Genomic DNA, 22,377 nt, shown 5'->3' with positions numbered 1-22,377 from the left:
GGTTCACTAGGTGAGAGAAAAATTAATTATTATAATACCTTTCCAAATAAGGAAACATAACAAGTATTTAAAAGCAGCCGGAAATGAAAAGTGTAGCAAGTATTTAAAAACGGAGAGAGTAGTAGACGACAATGGGTAAAAGCTTTATTCCGGTGATATATAGTTTTTATGGTAAACACTAAGTTGACAAGAACATATATAACGAAAGGAAGATGGATTCTAACACTAAAGCTAAAGGGATATGATTTAAAATTCTAAGGTAGTTCATGCCAGTTCCATTCACCAACTCAACCTCTCAATTCATACTTCGTACAAAATAAGATATCTTAGTCACCATAATTATATAACACCCCTCCCCCCCCCCCCCCCCCCAGGGGGGCTCTCTTGTGAAGAGAGACAACAAAGATCTCCCTCAAGTCCCATGAAATTTGATCTCTAAACCTCAAAGATATGAAGTGAAGAGCAATGCCGCTACTCTACCACCTCTACTTCAATTTTCTCATTCATATTGAATTGAAAGATTGCTTACAATATTGATCCTCCAACAAAATTCGAGGGCGGAATGTGTAACAATAATAATAATAAAAAATAAACGATGAAAAAATAAGAAAAATACTTATTAGGAGTATAGGACAACAGTATACCAACATGGAGTTTCATATTCGTTCAAAACTCCAGTAATTTGCCGAGCAATCCAGGTCAAAACTCTTGGATTTAGAAATATAGCTTCTCAAGTGTTAAGTGTTAAAAGATACATCTATTGTGCAAAGAAATACAGTTCTATCACAAACATATACATCAATAAATATCTATATTAAGAATGCAACACAAGGCTAGCTTAAAATGAAAAATACATATTTGCTGTGTAAATAAAATTAATGATGAAAAAGGAACCAAAAGAAAAGAAAACCATAACTCGATATGTACATCATTAAGAATAAACTGTATCAAGAAAAGCACAACAAAATGCCTATGTGCAAATATGGCCAAAATTTTCTGTTATGTTGGATTCAGGTCGCGAGAAGCTTGGCCATGCCATCTGCATTTAGGAGGTGAAATTCGGTTAACACATATTGCAGATATCCACTTACAAAAAAGAGGGTAGAGCGCACACCCAGTCCAAACAAATTATATTAGAGGCAAGATCATTAAAAGTTGTCATACCAACAGAAAATACTGCATTTGCACAAGAAGGTTTCCTCGTGAGGAGGTTCTCCTAATAATCTTTTTTCCTTACTCCATATTACCCTTATATATTCCTTTTCTTTTCAATAAAAGGAAAGAAACACAGTGTAACACAATCTTCAGATCACAAGGGAGTCTTTCAGAGCTCCTCCGTGACCAACATCTTATATATCATACCTGAGCTGATTTATCAAAGGACTAGTTCTGCATTTACAAAATCCCCCAGTCTCTCTCTCTCTCTCTCTCTCTCACACACACACACACACACACACACACACACACACACACACACACACACACACAGTGATTAAAAAGAAAGAAAAAAGTATGGGAACTATAAAATCTAAGCTCACCTTGAAAGCAGAAATCTCGCAAGAGGGCTTATATTAGGATTGGAAAGAAACTCTTTGCTCTGTGTTTTTTTATTGCTATCATCTTCAGATATCATATTCGTACTATGATCAAGAGCTTTGTCACTCCTTGAAAAGATGTGAACAGCCAACTCCTGCAAATCCTTTAATGAAGGATCCCTTGAACTGCAAAATTTCCACACAATTGAATGATTCATTACTAAAGCAAATCCAATCAGATACTAAAAGCAGTACAAAATATTCAACAGCTATACCTTCCAAGTCGATGAAGTAGCCTGCTGATAAGAACTTCAGAAGAACCGGGCTTTGTTCGCTCCATATCAATAAGGGCATTTCTTACAGCAAGAGTATACCCTTCAGAGTCTTCAGAAACTACCTAACTCATGTAATCAAATTAATTTGTAAGGCTTCTCATAATTGACGAATGCTAAAATTATCTAGTCTCTTCTGCATAATCGATATAAGCATGCTTTCCATTACTCCTACTTCAAACCTTATCAAGGTCCAAATTCAGAGTAACTTGAACATGGACATAATCTTCCTTGGCTCTTTTATATTAAAAATGTAACATAGTAAGTTTTTTCAAGGTTTCTAGGATATACTTTTGGAATCTGATCACTAATTCTTCAATTATGATTACAAAATAGTTTCTCTTTTGAAACCAGATGATTAACAGTAAGAATTTGGGATCAGACATTATAAAAGATTATTTAACACTTGATATGGGATGGAAGTTGTAGAATCTATGATAAAAAGAATAGGTTTTATGCCCATTCTACAAAGACACCTTAGTAGACAAACTCAAAGTGGCTTCTGTAAGCCTGTAACCCACAGTGGGCTGAAATTTAGCCAGATCACTTTCAGGCATACCAGTAAATTGATACTTAAGCAATCACCAAAGCAGATAATGACAATAGAAAAGATTAAATATGTAAGCTGAACCAACCTCCTTCACTGAAGGGATGAGCAGAGTAGATAATGAAGCAGATGATGTCACTATAGAGATTTTTGCATTTTCCTCATCATCACTTGTTGGACGTGACCTCAAGAAAGCTTTCTGAGCATCTAGATATTCTCGACTGCTACAACAGAAATGATAGTTGTAAGAATTCAGTCACGCTAACTATAATAATCAGTAACTACCAGCAGTACCTAGGAGATTCGGAACTATTTGACATTTGATCGGTTCGTCTGTTTTCTTGGGTATCTCTACTGGCTTTGTTTACAGCAGGCCTTTCCCGAGAAAAACCTTTCCGCAACCCTTTTTGCATGGCTGCCCTTGCCTAAGAAACAACAATAGATCAGGCAGTAAGCCAAGAGAGCAGTAAAAAAAAAAAAAAAAAAATCATCAAAAATCAAAAACTAATTCCTAAAAAGTAAACCACAAATTACAAAAATGCATAGGTTCAAAGTGCCATGCTTCTTTTGATAACATGTATTAAATGCACTAAAAGATATACAATTAAATGTATTACATGAGCCTTAAATGATAAATAAAGCAACCTCAGACAAGTTAGTAGCACTGTCTTCAAAAGAGGAAGTAGAACTTCTTTCAGGCATCCCAAGTTTTGACTTGGGAGTTTGAGGAGATTCTGGGTCATCACGTTGACCACGGACAACCATAGTCCCACTAGTGGAGGCATCCTCAGGAGATGCATATGTGCTGCCAGACTGCATGATGATGGGAAAAAAAAAATTCAGTCTCTGATAAGTACAAGAGAAAAAACTGAAGATTAACACTTATAAAGAATGACCAATATTACAGTAGTGCTTTGATCACTGCGAAATGAAGATGACTGGGGCACTCCAGAAGATCGTACAACAACAGTTCCTGATCCAGTAGAAGACCCATCTTCCTGTAAAAAAGGTGCATTAACACTGTATGATGACACGGGAAAACAGGAGGTGAAATCACACATAGAACCCATAATCATATGGAACTCTACTCGATTCTAAAAAAGATCAAGGGTAACTGCAGGGAGCTTTTAATATTGCCTTCTTACACCTTTACATCATTTCAAACATCAAAGGCACAACTATGTAGACTCTTACTTTGATGACTAATTAATCAAAATAGGGTACCTTAATCTTAGTTATAGAAAATATCTAGACTCCCATTCCTGAATTATTTGCTGCAGGAATCAATACACATCTAATTCAGAGGACAAAAGCTCCATAAAATTCATTAAAGATGTGTAAACTTCATTTGGAGATCCAACAACAATTTGAGGAATTGAGGCCAGTACTAACATCAATTTAAGACAAACAGAAACAACTGTAAAAGGTATCAATTTATGAGGAAAAAGTTAAAAACCTTCTCAAAGTGCATTTCCGTGGACACAATGATACAGACAGAGCATTAAACACTTCAAAGTTTTATTAAATTTGATCAAAGTGAGTTCAAAAAACTGAATCAGTACATCTATATAACTGAGTGCCAAATCCCAGAACACAACCAGTTGCATTGGAAGGCAAAATCTTATTGACCTTTCATATTAGCTTCAAGCAACCAGAGAAAACATAATTGTAGAATAGAAAAAAGTGGGTGATTAAAAGAGAGTAGCTGCCATACATATTCATGAAAATTATTCTGTTTTTCGTCGTCTCTGGAGTATCTCCCAAGGGAAACTTCTGATGATTCATACAGTCCATTTCCAGATGCAGATATCCATTGGTTGTCGCCATCAGAAGTTTTTCTCGGACTAGCGTCATTATTTAAACTTTCTTCACGTTTTGCCCTCACCGGAGGTAGTCTCACTGCACTTCGAACCGTGCCAGTACTCTGTGATCCTCCAATACTGAAGTCCCATCCCGCATTCCTTAATGTTTTTCCCTGATTACTGAGGTAATCAAAGTCAGTCAACTGGTACAATGAAAAAGTCAAAGTTCATGACCTAAACATTCAGCCCACCTTGCTCGGACAGTTTCGTCTTTTCTTGGCTCTTTGGTCACCTTAACAGTGCCGGATCCTTCAGCAAAAGCTTTGAGACCATTTCTAACATTTTCAATATCATCCTTTACAAGATATTTTGGACGTTCTCTACAACAACAAAACAAAAGTTAATTAATGTACTCCCTAAGCAAAGCAAATCAGATTACCAGATTCATTTAATATGATTCCATGTCTAGCTTAGTGAGTTCGAATGGTACAGGAAGAAACCTTGTAAAATATATGCACTCATACAGGGATACAGCATTAATTGTTAAACACACCTTATTCTTTCAAGGAGCCTGGGACTTCTCCTGGGATTTCTAATAAACCTGTGCTTTAATAGTTCTTTGGCACTAGGCCTCTGGAATCAAAAGGGGAAGAGCAATCAGCAAACGTTACCAGCCTCACCAATAAAGTAATTCTTAGAATATAAAAATATATCAAAGCTAAGCCCAACAGAAAGTATCTGGTGCTCAAAGGAACTTGCCTCAGCAGGAACTTTCCGCAAACACAAAGAAACAAATTCTTTCATGGGACGAGAGAAATGTTCATCCAGCTGTGCATCAGAAACATAAAGATTAAACTTTGTAAATCTTCAAAAAAAAAAAAAAAAAAAAAAACTCATCAACAATTTGTCCACTGTGAAAAACCCAATGTTTTAATAGAAAAGATAATTGCAAGTCAAAAATCATATAACAGATGGTAAAATAAAAATAAGGCCACATGCAATTCTAGTCTGCACCAAAAAAAAAAAAAAAAAAAAAAAAAAAAAAAAAAAAAAAAGAGGCACTTCCCCTAGAAGTACAAAACAAATATAAAATTAATTCCTATGTGCTACATTTTGTGATATCCAGACAGAATGGACTAAAGTTGGGGAAGAGGAAGTAATTTTGTACAATTATCTAATACATTCATATAGTTAAAAGACACTGGCCAACCTGAGGTGGGTTTTCCCGAGGTATTATAAAAAGAACTCTCATGGGGTGCAGATCAGCAAGGGGAGGCTCTCCTTTTGCCATTTCAATTGCAGTAATACCCATGGACCAAATATCCGCCTACATAAAAATACCAAAATTAAGTCAAGGCGGACTTAAGATGGCAAGTATTTAAAAGATGGATGGAAAATCTAGAAAAAAAGGAGACAAATGAAGAAAAACAAAGTGTGCACGTGAGCAGTTTGCATATATATATATAAACAATAGAAGAAAAATAATACATCAAGCAAAGTGAATCTATGATGTTAACCTTTTCATTGTAGCCTTCAGAGTTCTGTATTACCTCTGGAGCCATCCAAAATGGAGTTCCAACAAATGTCTACCATAAACAAAAACATTTAAAAAGATAATTAATCAATATATACAACTAGCCAAAGACCGAAAAACAACTAACACAAGGGGTAATCTAAAAAAATAAAGTAATAAACATGCAAAAATCCGAGCTGATTTAAACAATATGCTTTTATGATAGCTGAAGAATGTCCTCAAATTGCAAACATGAAAGGGTGACAACTATGAAACCTCTAAGATGCACAAGTTTCCACTGAAACCTTTTTGTTCTCTATATTGCTGACGAAAAGTATAAAGCAAGAAAAAAGTGGAAATATATAATTAGTTCACTTAGGAGGTGTTTGGTTCAAGTGTAGGTATAGGTGGAACTTGATTCTACTACGTGTTTGATTTTGTTAGGGAATGGGCATTTACGGTATAAGCCATATCCACATCCCCCCTCAAACAAACACTAGGTATGTGTTTTACCTCATTCCAAAATAATGCTAACCAAACACCCCCCAAGTAAAGCTTGGTATAAGATATGAGTTTAGAATGGTTTAAAGACCATACCACATGTTTGTTTGATGGTTTAAAGAAATTTAGACCACAATTTTTAGCTAATATATAAATCAAATGTTAGTTTCGTTCCAAATTGCTCGCTACATTCTGACTTTTTGCACTATTCACACACCTCAATTTGACCACAATTTTTAGCTAATATATAAATCAAATGTTAGTATGTAAGGTGTTGAGTCTATCTTGATATATACAAACTTCACACTATAAAAATATCAACATTTTTATAATTTTTCTAATATATAATTAAAAAAAAAATGACAATCAAAATGGTGCATTGGCATGCGAGTCCACTTAAAATGTTACAAGTAATCTAAGATAGAGGGTGTCCAAAATTATAAAATTAAGTATTTACAAAAAAGGCCCAAAAACAAAAATGGTCAGTTTTCAAAAAAATTTCAATTCCATCCCATCTAATCTTGTAAAAAACAATATATATAAACCCACTCCAGATCACTTTGTAGTAATTTGGCTTGGCTTGACTTGGATTTGATTTAATACAAATAGAAGACAGCCCTAGGTTCACTAACAAACAATTTCATATCCCGTCAAAAAATAAAATAAAATCGTACACTAAGATTAACTAAAGGCTCTAGTAAAACCTATCGCTTAGGAATTCAAAATCAGGACACGCAATTACAACTTCAAATCACAATCAAATCACTTATCCGACCCCTGAACAAAAGCTTCTAGAACTTGCTTAACTAGTCTGACCCCTCTAATAATCTTGATGCCCAACTAGCTTAACGTTTTCTCAAAACCATGATATTGGGTTCTTTTAACAAAGGAGAAGAGCACCTTAAATACTAATTCCAACTTAAACTACTTGTAACACTTACTCTATATACTATTTTTGCTTCTATATATATGGCCTCAATCCGTATCATGTTTTCAGTATAGGGAATATCTACGGGCTACCACCTACACAATACTATTATTAGACAGTTTGAGAAGAACCAACTAGTATAAAAAGTATATTCATGGAACATAGTTCATTATTTATTTTATTTATGTCACCCAAACCTTTGCCTATTATGATTTAAAATGCCAATCAATCCTTGTGAGTCTATGCAAATCGTGATTAAGGTAATACTTGAAACACTGATACTGCATATCCATCATTACAAGCCATGATTCCCTAAAAAATCTGGGCATTTGGATGTGAAGTCACAATACAAGCATTTAAAGTCATGATACAGAGGGTACAATGGCTTGAAATGCTTATATAATAAGTGTAAAGGACATTATACGTGTATTTCCACCAAAGAAGGCCATAAATCCACTGGAAAATCGGTAAAGTTGAATTTGATATGGCAAAGTTATACTACGTATACAAAGATGCTTTGCAGATACTTTTTTTTTTCAAAAAAAAAATCCCCGATTCTCTTTAAATCACAACGTTGGACTTTTTCACTATTCACACACTCTTTTGACTATCTTTTGTGATTTATATGTTAGGATAAACATACTCCATGTTTTTTTAGTGCCCCAGTGCCCCACTTTCCAAAAACGGCAGTATTGCCAAATTAGAAACCCCATTCACATAACATATTATTTCTTTTTCTTCCTTTTGAACCCACAATCATTTATTCTCTCACATTATACCTAGTGGTCCCATATTTATATTTCTCACTTTTACTTTTCCAAGTTTTTTATTCCCATCCATACCCACTTATATATTATTTTACTCCTTTACCTAAAACTCCGCACACCCCAATGGGACACAAAAACAGAGCAAGTAGTGATGAGGGATCTTGCTGGATGAAAGCAGATCTGCTCGCCCAGTGTTAAATTCGTCTTGATATATGGCTACAAAACATCATTAAAGATATTACTGGTATAAAACGTGGATTGGCAAGCCTAAAAAGCACAACGTTGCAATCAAAAGAGTGTGGAGGAAGTATATGGGTAAGACAGTGTGTGTAGATGTGAGGGTATGGGTGAGTGTACCATGTAAGCAAATGTGTGTGTATACATATTATAACTAAATGGGTTCATAGCAAGTACCAACCAAAGTGGATTCCCATAAGACTTCCTGAATGTTATGCTACCAGAGTACCAGATGAGATGACAATATTACATGTACATATCAAACACATCCAGATATTATAATACCCTCATATGACTTATACTTACAATTCCACTAACTACTGCTGAAAGTCAATCTGATGCCTTCATGATAAAAACAGACATTTCTGCTGTAACTAGTAGTCTCTCTGTATCAAATAAAATCGTATACTTCCTTTTTCAATCTTCCCCATAATAATTTTAATACTTTCCTTTCTTTCAAGGTCCCACAAACTTTTGTTATTATTAAAAATCCCTCTGTTTGTACTCAGTATCTGCTTTCCCGTCTATTATCTCATTTATGCAATAATACAAATACCCCACTAACTTCCATCAAATATTCTATTCCATAAAATAACAATAGATGATTCAACCACATCATATCTCCTAAAACTCTTGCACTGACAAGTGTTCAAACAAATGTAGGATGGAGGGGGGTAAACCATAAAGCTGGCTATTGCTTGTACTCTATGTGGGTAATAACAGATAAGTTAACCACAGTTTTATCTCCTAAAACTCTTGCACTGGATAGTGCTTTATTAAGTGTCATAGTCAATTAGCCACTATCAGCAGGCAGGCAAAAATCAGCTAAATGATTATACCGAGGTAAGTAATTAGTGAACTACAGTACATGATACCTTTCTTCGTGATATAGTCTTAGTCAATTGAGCAGAAACACCAAAATCTGCAACCTAAAGAAACAAAAGAAAGTAAAAACTAATTGGACCAGGTACTCTGTGACAAAACAAAGCCATTGAACAATTACAAGTATCTGAGAAGTGATACCTTAACATCACCATTCTCAGTCAGCAATATATTTGCCGCTGCAAAATCAAAATCACCACTTTATTACAACATATAGCAAAGAAAAATGCACATAGCATCAGGTCTCTAACTAGTAGTAATAATAAATCTATGAATTACATGAGAATATATTTGAAAAAAAAAAGTTTAGGGAAAAATTTTGAGGAAAAAAGGAGGAAATAAAGATCAAATGCAATTAATAGAGCACTAACCTTTAATATCTCTGTGTATTTTTCCCTCAGCGTGAAGATAATCAATAGCATGCAGTAAGTCACGTAAGATGCAGGCTATTGATATTTCATCAAGAGGGGGACCTGACTGCAGCTGCAGAAGAATTATATAATTAGCAGCCAAACAAAGTATGCTTTCAATAGGAAGAACAAGTCATAAAACTGATGATAGTAACAAAAGCAAAATCAACAAACAGACCAGCGAGAGGAAACCCCACTACAAGATTTGTACCCTCAGCCAACCATTAGTCGATACCATAAAGTATCATTCACTTCAGACTTCAAAGCTTAACCCCCTGTGATTATTCTAATGACCCTGTCCAGTATACCAAATAATAAATGGGAAATAATCAATGGTAACCTCGTAGGCCCACTTAAAACATAACTTATCGCATCCTCCGAAATAGACATAAACTTAAAATTTTCCTACTAAATTGACCTTATGACAGTTAGAAAGCTGATGATATGAACTATTTAAAAATGTGTTTTGTAAATATAAACACCTTCATGACATATTTTTTTAAAAATAATAATATAAAATTAAATCTCCTATTTCCCTGAAGTGGTAATGTGATTGCATTTATAAGTAATTCATAAAGGAAAAAGTTTGCTGCAACGAGGGCCCTTCCAGTCACACATTGGATACCCGGAATGATATCAAAGGAAGCTGCATCAGGGAGTGGGAGATGGGAAGGTTCATTGAAGAAGCAAAGAGAGAAAGTGAGGGTTACCGATGCTACAGGTCTATTCAAAACCAAATAGTGGAAAAAAAAAATCATTTAACCTTGAGTCAGGTTGAAAAGCCGTATACTAATAGGTGAGCTAACCACACACCACAGATGCTGAAGCACACAAGGCACTGAGGGTGAACACAACAAGGGTGCCACTATTCTCTTAAGGCGCATGGTAAACTTTGAAATAGGTTGATTAATCAAAACCTTACCAAGTTTTTAAAAAGGGGAGGGTTGGGGAAGAGGGGGGGGGGTTGTGTGTGTGTAAATAAATGCAGTAATAATAGATCAACACTGCAAATAATGCAGTAATTCTTGCGGAAAATTTAAATAATACCCTTACCATTCCATTAATTAAATGTTATTCCTAATTATCCCAAGTATAGTGCATACTCTTCTAACCACTGTGACCAGCCCCTATAACTTGTTACTCCCTCCGCCCCGTATTGATGTGCTCGTTTCTCAAATTTCACAGTTAATTAAGAGCTTAGTTTTAAATAGCGCGAGGCGCAAAGGGTCCTTGGAGCCTAGGCGCAAAGCGAAAGCGCACGCTTCTTGGATATGAGGCGCAATTTTTTAAAATTTTAATTTATTTTTATTTTACATCCTTTTTTTATTTTTATAAAAAAAGAAGAAGTTGGTTCAGACTGTTCACGTGATTAACAAGTTAGGAGGAGCAGGAACCAGTTATAAAACTGAAAAAATAATAAAGAAAAAACAAAACTTTACGTCATTGTATATCGCAGAGGAGAGAGATTACGAAAAAGTAGAAAAAGAAAGAATGGAGCAGGATCGAAGAGAGAATAGAAGAAAAAAACCTACTTGGGTTGCTTCACGGGTGCCGGCCGCCAGTATATCTGCTGCCAGAAACCACCGGGGATTGATCTCCGGCAATGTTTGTCGTAGCATAACCCACCAATTTTTTAATCGCAAAGCAACCCGTAAATTGGGGTTTTTAAATTGGGGGTCAAATTGAAATGATTTCATTCAATTAACAAGGGGCTTTAGCTCGAATCTTCACTCTAAAGACTGGGTAAGCTTCAATTTGTAAAAAAATGTGTTTTTTTAATACAAAAATTGATCCAAATCCCCCTTTCTCCCGCTTTTAAACATAAGGCAGATGCAGTGCTGCGCCTTACGCCTTGGTGGAGGCAGTTGAGGCGAGCGCCTTCTGGAATGCGTGACGTCTAGGAAGGCTGAGGCGTTTTGGCCTGCACCTCAACAGCGCACTTTTTAAAACTAAGATTAAGAAGAATAGAGGGAGTAGAAGAATATTTTATGGGAATACTGAAAAGTAGAGGAAATTTTATGGGAAGTAATGATTTTTTGGGTACATGTCTTTTGTATTGGAAAGATAAAAAGTAAGTAATGATTATGGGCTATTTTTAGAAACATGCACATCATTTTGGGATGCCCGATTAGAAAAATAAGCACATCAATACGGGACAAAGGGAGTAACATAGATGGAAAATTTACCTTACCCAATCCACCGCTCACTCACTCTTTCTCTCTCTCCCTCCCTCCCACCCCCCCCCCCCCCCTAAAACAAGGTGATGAAAGGACCCCTTGTTGAATCTCTCCTACAGTCCGATCTTCTCTATTCTTCTAAAACAACCTCACCCAATACCTATACAACCCTATTACTTACACTAGATAGGCATGCCCAAGACTAGGAGGACAATAAGTTCGGGACCAGGGGAGTTAAAAAATTGCTCAAAGGTATATTTCTCAACATTAAAATTGACCTTAGCTCCAAAAAAATCAAAAGCAGTCTGCTCAATGTAGAAGCCTCCCCAAATGTTCTTCAATATATTAAATGTGACTCCCTGGGTTTGAATGAAAAATTGCAAATGGAAGGTTGCCTTCCAGCTAAAAGCCTTCCATCATTACTGGTGCTCAAACTTGTTTTTATTTGAGCCTCATTCCTGTATTTTATTTGCAAAAGTAGCTTTTAATATCAATCTTACCTATGATTAGTGTGCATGTACAACTAACAGTCAATTAGAAAGCTGAAGCAACAAAGAATTCCAAAGACAATGAAAAATTAGACCTAAATCACAGAAACATCTGACCACAACGACATCTGTACGGACTGTAACTATATAAAGGGACATGCACTTGCTTGTTTAAATTGATATAGGCAAATAATGCATGCCCATCATTGCAATAACTTTAACTTAACTTATTTAACATATTGTGAGCTCAACAACATGGATAAATATGAACTAGAAAAGAGAAGATGAGATCATGAAGCAAGAAACATATAAAAGTAACTTACTAAATCAGCAACTGAGCCACCAGCCATATACTCCATTATTATCCATAATTTTGTTTGATGGAGATAAGAACCATAGTACTCAGTGATATACTGTGAGCGGCATTGTGACAGAACTGAAATTTCCTGCTTTGCCAAAAAATATGATAAGGTACAAAATAAATAAAAAGTGATGCAACAACAATGTAGTTGCCACCAGGCCCACCATACCTTCTGAATGTCTTCAATATCATCTTCGCTGAAAATCAAAATATAAGAGGGAAAAATCAATTTGTGAAATATAGAGCAGAATATTGAATAAAAATTGAAATGGTTGCTAAAGCAATATACATCAAAAAGGAAACAGAGTCAACTGGTAGTATGAAATTTTAATTATGCAGAAAAAAGCAGCACAATTTCCCATCTAGGCCTTTTCATTAGTGAAACAAAATTAATGAATAGAACTGAAGAAAGAAAATCATCAAAGTACCACGCACCCATAAAAAAAAGGTAAACCAGCTACATTTTCCACAAGTATTAACTATTAAAACCACTCAACCAACTTGGCATTTAAGCACTCTTACATAAGATTCCTCCTAAAGTCCTAACAGTAGCTTTCATACAAGGTATCAGACCAAAATTTTGAAATCTCTGTCTTGAGGGCATTACAGTTAACCAGGTTTCCAACAGCATACTCTCCCAAAAGCAGATTACAGGTTAAAAGCTTATAAGTTCCTAAAAACTATCCTAATAAAGGCTTTGTTTAGCACACCATATAACTAGTACCAGGGGCGGTGTGACTAGTATATATATATATATATATATATATATATAAGTGAAATAGTTGTCCTTCATTTTTTTTCTCCTTCCCTATAAAGTACCCCCTCCGTCCCGACACATAATTTAAGAAAACTACAAGTGGGTTTATTTAAAACATTTATTTATTATATAAAGGATTTTCTTTTATATTTTTATATTGTAAGAAAACAAAAAGTGGGGGAGATGGGGGTAGTGAGGAGAGAGAAAATGTAGGATTTAATTGGGTTTTGGGTTTTGTCATCCCAAAAAGAGTATATGAAAATATTTTTTATTAGTGGTCTCATTCCATACCTAATAACGTGTCAAGTATTTTGGGACAGACGAAAATGGAAACTATGTCAGTATTATGGGAAGGAGGGAGTAATACTTTGGCGAATTCTGGCATTCAACACTCAACATAACTTTTGCTAACTAATATTCTCTCTCCTCTTTATTTTCCTACACCAATCTTTTTTTATTTTTATGTTTTACCCTTTGCTCTAAGATCTGATCATCAGATTATATAAAATAAAATTAGGTTGTTTTGCTTAAACTAATTACTTTGTATAAAATTCAATTTGCATCAATGGTCAACAAATGTTTAATCCTTGGCTTTCCAATAATACTGGTGTTGTCTTTTCTCTCTTTCTTTATATATATATATATATATATATATATATATATATATATATATATATATATATATATATATATATATATTGTGTGTGTGTTTGGTTTGTAGATTAGAAGTTAATTAGAAGTTTATAATATTATTAACAATTCCTATTACTGTTGCATCTTTTTCTAAATTAAGTTGTTAAAGTCATACTTACACACTACTATGTCACAAGAGATGCTAACTGGGTTATAGATGAGTTTGTATTTAATGAAAATGTAGGATTGCACTTGTACACCGTGATGTTTTTTGGACTCGATAAGGGCCCATTTAATGAAATCGAACAGCCCCTGCTAAACTTTGCCCCCTCCCCCTGTTAAAAACTACAGAGTATTAAAAGTTTGACAGGGAGGTTGAGAAGGCAGCTGATTCAGATAAATACAACAAACATAAAGGCCCCTCTTTTAGCACACAAAATGAGTAATAAATCCAACTATTTCTTCTCAATTGAAATAATGTGTAATATTCAAACCCTTCAGGGTTAGGGGCTTTGTCCAAGCACCTATGATTGATAATATTAAACATTTAAACACCAAAGGATCACAACCATATCCATGATTAAGAAAATGACATAGACAAAGAAATTAAAGAAACTGATCAAATTCCCATAAGCCGACTGATGATAGTAGTTTTGAATTTCTGGCCATTTAGGAAACAAGAGAGTAAGGTCAATATTATATCACCTTCCAATAACCAATCATTCACTTTGCACTATAGTCCACAATATAGATATAAATACAAACAATCGATGGCTGCCATGGATCATTTCTAATGATATTTGCAGAAATATTAAGATCTAGATGACAAAGTGCATTATATCACCTCATTCGATCTTTGCAAGACAAACAAATTGTCATATCAATGACACTGAAATTCCAAAACTATTATGCAACCAAAGCAACACAATGTACAATTCAGTTATCAACTAGCTATAGCAGAAGGAGAGTATCTCAAGCTTAGCAATTAAAACGAATAGTCAAAGCTTTAATGATGCTAAAAAACTTCACATAAGAGAAGTGAATGAAGACTCACGATTCCTCAAGGTCAATAACCTTAATTGCAACTACTTTATTGAGCTCCTTGTCAAAGCTGCAAATAAAAAATAAAAAAAAATAAAAAATAAAAAAAGCAACAGATGATAGATAATCATTGCAAATGATCAAAAGATATTAGCAGTTTAAAACACCAGGCTTATTAAACTAGATTGCAACTTACACACACTTAAATTAATAGTATAGAATTTACATTCTACTTCTGTTACTATCATAATATCATACATCCAGCAGCACAAACGATGAATCTAAAAGTTGATAAAATGGTACGTATAGTGTAAAGATTCTTCCATTTCTAAACAACTAACACTTCAGCGCAGATAGAAGCATAGCATCAAGAGGCTGGGAAGTAAAATATAGATACGCCTTTTCTTGCCACTAACCAATACAGTATGGAACTATAAAAACATATTGCATCAGAGTTTAAACCTAATCAACCAGATTGCTTCTCACTAATCAACATTAGAAACAAGTATAAAAAGCGAAGATTTATCAGAATGCCACTTAAACTTTCACAAACAAAGTTGCATCCAAAAATGTTACTTAATGGCAAACTAAAGGGTAATGCTACAAGTATCAAGACAATCAACTACTTATTTATAAGCTACAGAACAACTAGGTTCATACCCTTTATAGACGTCGCCGAATGAACCTCTTCCAATCAGCTCCAAATCGCCAAATCTCGACCCTGCAGCTTCAATAAAAGCCGCCACATCCGCCATTTCAACAGAAACTCCTCACCCCACTTGCAATTCAACAAACACCCTACTTTCTTCAATCATACATCCTTACAATCATCACATTCATCAACACAAACATCCATTCCCTAATTCCTAACACCCTAAATCTACAAAAATAATCCCACAATGTACTCTTCTCTCTCGAACACCGAAATCTGCAAATCACACAACCCAAATTCCATCAAAATCAAGCTTATAAACACCCAAAAATCAAAACCCAACAACAATGCGTAAAGACTAGAAATCGTTACACATCAAAATACAAAGAAATGTGACACACCAACAAATCAAAAAATTAAAAAAATCAACTATAACTTACACAATACAACGAAATTGAAAGGGAAACTCCAACAATAATCCGTGTAATTCAATGAAATCCTAGGGTTTTCAACACAAATCTACAGAGGAAAATTTGAAAATTGAAATGAAATTAACAACAATTACCTGATTGAATAACAAAATTGAAGTATAACCGAACCACAAAAAGATGATAAACCGATCGATGAAAAAGTAGTGAAGTGGATTAATGGAGAAGTAGAGAGGAAGAAGATGAAGAAGCCATGAAAATTTGTGTATATTTTCTCTCTCCTCCTAGGAGAACGAACGAAGCTGGCAATAACAAGATGGAATTGAACGAAGCCTCTCTTCTTTTTTGGGTTTGTTTTTACTTGGTGAATTTTTGACTATGTAAATACTATTTGGAAGATGTAGACAGTTTTTTTTTAACCCAAAGGGTATATTTTGATTCATGGGAAATGTACAATTGTACATACGATATGTAGATTTGACGTGAGTTAAAATATACGGCGTATTGCCAATTATTTTTTGTCAACTACGAGGCATGTCATTTACAGAATACTACCTACATTTTTAAATACTTGCTTCATTTATATATGCGTGGAGTTTTAGGAAAAAGTAATAAAATATACTCTGTAGATGTATTGGGGTTATTAGAAGGCAAATTGGAAGAGAGACAATTTAAAAAGTAGTGAATTTGGGGCCCATTGGTTGAGCAAAATGAATTATAAATACTATAAAAGCTTTTCAATAAGGAAATGGAGCAAGTAATTTGAAATGGCCGTAAAAAGAAAAGTGGAACAAGTATTTAAAAACGGAGAGATTAATAATTTAGGGAAAAAAATATCAAATAATACTCGTAATTAAAAAAAAGTACTCGTAAATAACACATATTATTTAAAGACATAAATTAAACGAGATTAAATTAATAATATTGTCTATCCAAATTTTTCTAATGGTAAGAATAAACCCTACTAAATTGACACTTCTTACAGGTCAATTCAATCCAGCTATGGGTCAGATTCATTAGGAGTAAATGGAAAGGATAAGAGGAAAATATCATCCTAAAAAAGCTTCTAATGAGATTTGATTCCATGACTTTTAAGTTATGAGGCCGAACTTTTTCACTGGATCAAGTCTTGGTTGACTATTGTCTATCCAATTTGATAATTTGCTTTTATTACTACATCAAATACATGTTTCATCTCACAAGTTTGCAAATTTTGAAGGAACACGCACTTGCGCGCAGGTTTTAAACAATCACGTGTAGCTCCTAACTCCTAAGAGGGGACTCATGGGTCATGGCCAAATAAAATTAACCAAAAAGTTGACATCTTCAATGTGAATATTGGTTATATCTTGTTATAGTGCTAGTTGGATATGAGGACCATTATACCTTAAGCCATAAAGGATTGAGTGGTACAGTACTAACGAAGAAAGTGCCGACCGAAATGATATTGGCTTTGTAATCTCTAAGGACGGTGCTGGCCATGACAGAGATTTTCTTACCAGAAATTTGAAATTGAATTTTGTGAAATTTAGAGGACAAGGTTCCACGATAATAGTGATTGTGGAATGGGACCAGGTGGTGAGAATCAACCTCCTCCAATCGGGAAAAAAGCTCTAACCACTTGAGAATCAACCTCATCCTCAGAATACCATGTCGTTAAAAGCAGTCTAAATAGATTACAAGTACCATACTCATAAATGTTGTTTGTTTCTGGAAAACTGTACAAAAATAGATAGTTCATCACTAAATTTCCTATTATTAATTCAGTATCATTAAACCCTAATACCCCATAATCAGAAGTGCTCACGGCCTCAAAATTCAGCAATCCTATAAGAATAGAAATAACAATTTCAGCAGTAGATTACTGATTAGCCTTGTCTTCATCCAAGGTTGTTTCATAGCTTGTTATCGAAAGCTTAACTTAAACTGAATTCAGCAAATACCAGACTTCTACAGGTGAGTGGCCTATTTTCACAATACTGTCAAAATTAGGAGCTTCAATTTTTGAAGCAATTATATATACACAGATGAAATGATGAAAAAATCCAAGATTGTCGATTGGTGAGATCCTCATCTTCTTCTTCCTTTCGAAAGTTGCTTGGCAGGAGTGAGCTTGCGAAAAGAAGCATGTAACATCATAACTGAATACAGAAGCAGATAAACAAATCAGAAAAAAAGAGTTTAACCTCTATTGTAAAAGAGACAATCAGTACCAGAGAGCTAATGCATACCTATGTAACCAACTCCTAAAGTGAAGAAGACTGCCATCTGAACATTGGACCAGAATAAAATGACTGCAACTGCTGCAAGGCACAAAAATGCATTTTTAGTATGTAGTTCATTAGAACTTACAACCACCATATGCAGCAGATAAGGAGCAATTCATAATGTTTTTCCAAAGCTCACAGGTCTCACACAATTTCATCGAAAAGAGGTTGAGCTTGCAAACCAAGTGCAACACAATGCAAGAGATTAGGGTATGTATCAATCTACCATGGGACACCTCCCAAGATTCATATTCAGCACGACTTGTAAGTTGTAAGTGTGTAACAGCACCTATTTGTCCTATTCATTTTTCTGACACACTTCCATATGAGAATAGCTTTACCTTATGAGAGAAATTGGTGGTATCAAAATGGTCTATAATCCTAGAAAAAGTAGTTCTAAATACCTTGTTAAACCATGCAAACATAATAGGCAAATCGATAGCAGCTACCATTCTGAAACAGTACAAGTATAACCAGCATAAAAGACTAACTAAACAGTGAAAAAATAGTTATGCACTATGACGAGAAATCTGAAGAGCTTTAGAACGAAAGCACACATGAAAAAGAAACTACCCTATGTGCCACCTCCATCCTAAAATAAATCTCACACTTCCAACAGAGTATAATTCTCTGCTTTGAATTAGCTCAGATCAGTGACCAAAACAAAGAGTATAAGGACAGAAATGAGAGATTAAGGGAAGAAGAAGAAGAGAGATTAAGGAGGAACAATTAAAGATATGACTGAATTAATGCTAACCAGGGTGCTAATCACCAATTAATGCTAACCAAGCTGCTAAAATAAACTTGGCATTCATCTCAAGGAGCATAATGGGGTTTAAAGAGTCCTGTTAGACATCTTAATATGCTAATACGTGGAAAGTGAACTTCAATTATCCGCTAATCATAAGGCTCCCAAAACTCATTAACCAGGATAGCCATCTATCTAATACTGCAAATGCTAGTAATCAAAATTAATAGAAATTTCTACAATATATGACTGATTGACTGCTATTAATCAGAAAGCATTAGCAATGAATCAGCCTAAAGTGGATGCCATGCCATATCTGCAGAACAAGCTACTGCATATCCGTCACTTCGTAAATGGTTCTAAAAGGAAGCCTCCACACACATTTTCAGTTATGTGCGTGAATTTTGTTAGCTTACTTGCATATGCTTGATATTGGATACAAGTTCCTTGTAAAACATAGAGTTTGATAACTAAAGGCTAAAATGTACAGTAATATATACAAGCAAATTTGTCACAGAGACTCACCACATTGAGCAACACGAATTAGAACATGTCGAATAGCGGAAAACCTATCGAGTGCCCATCTGTTGTCACAGAACCTAAATACTTCCCATGTCGCTAAACAAGATACCAAGCCGACCAAAGCAAGTGGCATTTGATACCTAACATCCAACAACAGCAATAATAAGAAAATAACAATCTAAAATTTTGTCATGATTAAAGACTTAAAGTGGCTACACACTAAAGCCAGCATAATTGATGTGCAGAATGTTTACTCAAATTGATCAAACTCGATCAAGAGCTCAATGTGGTGAATTCATAAACCATGGTTCATTAATACATCATACTGAGCACTTGACCAGCACAAGTAGGATGATTATAAACACACCGCAGAAATCCCCAATTTATACATGTCATTAAAATACAGATTTTGGTGTGAAAAGGGAAAACAACAAGAGTTGCCTTCAATTCCCAAGTGAAATTACTTCCAATCTCCCCCAACAATCATTAAGACATACATAAAGGTTCTCAATTGACCGAAATTTGGGCAATATATCGACAGAAAATGAAAATCAATGAAACCCCAATTTGAAGAATTGACAGAAATTACAAATCAACAGAAACTTTACAGCAAATTAGCGGAATTAGAAAACAACCCAATTGCATAAATCAACAGAAATTAACAACAAACACAGATTATTCCCAAAATTAATCAAATTAGAGAGCAACCCAATTACTAAATCAAAACAACCAAAAAAAAAAAGAGAGAAAAGAGAAGAAATTAAACATACAAAGAGCACGCAAAGAAGAGAATAAGAAGCGTAGCATAATTCTTAGCAAAACGCTTAACATTCTCATGAACACGCATCCTAGCTTGAGTAGAAGAAGAAGGAAAAGAGTAAGAATCAACAGAACCCAGAAACCCAGAAGAAGTCAAAGAGGGAGAATTCTGCTGAGAAAAATCAGACGAAGTAAGTTTAGCAAAAGGGTTGAGAGTTAGGAGAGAGAAAATGGTGGCAAACGATGAAATGAGGGACATAATAAGGCCATAAGCTATGGCAGTGATAGTGGTTGTTGGGGTTCTTCTGGGGGCGGTTGATGGGATTGGTGCGGTGGTTGGTGCGGCGGATGGTGCGGTGGTTGCTGCAGTGGGTGCGGAGGAGTTGAGTTTGTGGAGTTGGGTGGTGCGGTGGTCGAGGATTTCGAGGTAGCCGGAGTCGCGGAGCCATGACTCGAAGGCTTGTTCTGGGACGCTTAAAGATAAGGGGTTGGTTGCGAACGCCATTTTTTTTCACCCGGGAAAATGGATGTGTAGTGTGTTGGTGGAGAAAGTGAGAAAGTTATGTATGTGTAGGTTGTGATTTTGTCATTTGTCAATAAAAAAAAAAAAAAGTTGTGATTTTGTCAACAATTTTAATGTGAGTATTTTTTTTATACGGTTATTTCACCCAATACCCTTTTTGAGTAATTCGCTTAATCACAATGTATTTTGAAAATTTTCAAATACACCATGTATCTCCGAGTTTAACAAAAATGCCTTATATATCCAAATGACTAACGGACTTACGACGTCAGCTCCGTTAGTCATTAAGGGTTAATCTATTTAAGTAATTATTAAAAAGAAAAAAATCAAAAATATTTAATAAAAACTACAAAAAAACCAAGCCCAAACCCCAACCACCGCTGCCTCCCCTGAACCCCACCCCGGCATCGAAACGATGCAAATCCCCCCTGAACCCAGCACCGGTGTCACCCCGACCCCTTGAAATCGACCTTCCCTTTCCCTCGACCCAAACCACCATTCTCGCAACACTAGAAACCCCTACCTCCCTCTAAAAAACCTCCCTCCCCACCTACCCGCATACCCCCTTCCCATGTATCGATGAATGCAATTCGCCCCTATCCCCTTGAACCACCACCTCAAAACCTTAAAACCCCAAAATCAAAATTTAAGGACTTGTTTGGCATTGTTTTTTTTTTAAAAACAAAAAACTAAAAACAGAAAACAAGAAAAAGGTGCTTCCACTTTTGTGTTGACAATTTTCAAAATTATCATGATCTTCATAAGTTTGACTGATTTTTGATTCATTATATGACATATATCATATGATTTCAAAAAAACAAAAAAACAAAAACCAAAAAACCACAGTGATGCCAAACGAACCCTAAGGTTTCGATTTTCTGGTTTAGTGACACCGTGGAGCAGTCTCCTGAGTGGGAGAGGCTTGGCACTGACGAGAGGGAGTGTGGCCGGCGTCGAAATAGGCTTGGTGGGGCGGGTGGTGGTGGCTAGGGTTTGGGCTAGGGTTTTTTTTATTTATTTTAAAAACTTTATTATAACAATTAATTATAAAGATTTTTAAAAAAAAAAAAATCAATAAGCAAATGGCACGTGGCACAATAAATCCTTAATTACTAACAAAGTTGACGTTCATTAGTTATTTGGATATATGGGGTATTTTTGTTAAACTCAGGGGTATATAGTGTATATGAAAAGTTTCGTCAGTATATTGTGAATAAACGAATTACTTAGGGGTATTTGGTGAAATAATCGTATTTTATACAATAGTCTAAGGAAACTTTAGTCAAACGAGTAAACACAAAATTACAAGTCAGTGCATTCGAACCCCCAACCTATTGTACTTGAATGGGGTAATAAATATTAAATACCCCCTCCTTGTTTAAATAAATGAAACGTTTGCCTTATGCACGTATGCCAATTCAATATCTTGACGGATAATATCATTAATTATAAAAAAAGTAAAAAGTATAACAATTGAATATAAATAAAAAAAAAAATTATTAAAAATTCCAACAATTATCCACAAGACTACATTTATTCTTATATATAAATCACAAACATTACTCAA

At 35.0% G+C, this 22,377-nt stretch overlaps 2 protein-coding genes across 3 annotated transcripts; both read right to left on the bottom strand.

The window, feature by feature from the left end:
* Positions 1-781: 781 nt before the first annotated feature.
* LOC110686975 (germinal center kinase 1-like) lies at positions 782-16,357 on the bottom strand. Of its 2 annotated transcripts, none has more exons than XM_021863603.1 (21): positions 16,129-16,357; positions 15,572-15,839; positions 14,925-14,981; positions 12,650-12,677; positions 12,443-12,565; positions 9,416-9,527; positions 9,186-9,223; positions 9,038-9,091; positions 5,734-5,802; positions 5,427-5,543; positions 4,976-5,044; positions 4,770-4,849; positions 4,468-4,596; positions 4,129-4,396; positions 3,320-3,412; positions 3,060-3,227; positions 2,709-2,839; positions 2,503-2,638; positions 1,811-1,932; positions 1,539-1,721; positions 782-1,039 (listed from the first exon to the last, which is right to left on the bottom strand). In XM_021863603.1, the coding sequence occupies exons 2-21, from the start codon at positions 15,664-15,666 to the stop codon at positions 1,000-1,002; spliced, it is 2,112 nt and encodes a 703-aa protein (XP_021719295.1). In that variant the 5' UTR covers positions 15,667-15,839; positions 16,129-16,357; the 3' UTR covers positions 782-999. The 2 variants fall into 2 exon arrangements, with proteins under 2 accessions (XP_021719295.1, XP_021719296.1); XM_021863604.1 differs by having other exon boundaries at positions 2,503-2,635; positions 16,129-16,355.
* A 1,302-nt stretch (positions 16,358-17,659) lies between these two features.
* LOC110686974 (PRA1 family protein H-like) lies at positions 17,660-21,423 on the bottom strand. The gene is made up of 4 exons (XM_021863602.1): positions 20,299-21,423; positions 19,532-19,668; positions 18,223-18,294; positions 17,660-18,132 (listed from the first exon to the last, which is right to left on the bottom strand). The coding sequence occupies exons 1-4, from the start codon at positions 20,790-20,792 to the stop codon at positions 18,062-18,064; spliced, it is 774 nt and encodes a 257-aa protein (XP_021719294.1). The 5' UTR covers positions 20,793-21,423; the 3' UTR covers positions 17,660-18,061.
* Between the last annotated feature and the right edge of the window lie 954 nt (positions 21,424-22,377).

Source organism: Chenopodium quinoa, unplaced genomic scaffold (assembly GCF_001683475.1).
Source record: "Chenopodium quinoa cultivar QQ74 unplaced genomic scaffold, ASM168347v1, whole genome shotgun sequence".
NCBI lineage: Eukaryota > Viridiplantae > Streptophyta > Magnoliopsida > Caryophyllales > Amaranthaceae > Chenopodium > Chenopodium quinoa.
The sequence above is the reverse complement of the archived record's forward strand: the minus strand, read 5'-3'. Positions and strand labels throughout refer to the sequence as shown.

What these genes read in the sequence shown, in the direction of transcription:
- LOC110686975 (XM_021863603.1), bottom strand. Translation starts at nt 15,666, where the DNA reads ATGGCGGATGTGGCGGCTTTTATTGAAGCTGCAGGGTCGAGATTTGGC. An exon ending in AATACACAGAGATATTAAAG is followed by an intron (nt 9,224 to 9,415) that starts GTTAGTGCTCTA and finishes TTGATTTTGCAG; the next exon opens with CGGCAAATATATTGCTGACT. An exon ending in AGAATAATTTTCATGAATAT is followed by an intron (nt 3,413 to 4,128) that starts GTATGGCAGCTA and finishes CCTTTTTTACAG; the next exon opens with GAAGATGGGTCTTCTACTGG.
- LOC110686974 (XM_021863602.1), bottom strand. Translation starts at nt 20,792, where the DNA reads ATGGCGTTCGCAACCAACCCCTTATCTTTAAGCGTCCCAGAACAAGCC. An exon ending in CTCTTCTTTGCGTGCTCTTT is followed by an intron (nt 19,669 to 20,298) that starts GTATGTTTAATT and finishes GTTGGATGTTAG; the next exon opens with GTATCAAATGCCACTTGCTT. An exon ending in TTTAGGAGTTGGTTACATAG is followed by an intron (nt 18,133 to 18,222) that starts GTATGCATTAGC and finishes TTCTGTATTCAG; the next exon opens with TTATGATGTTACATGCTTCT.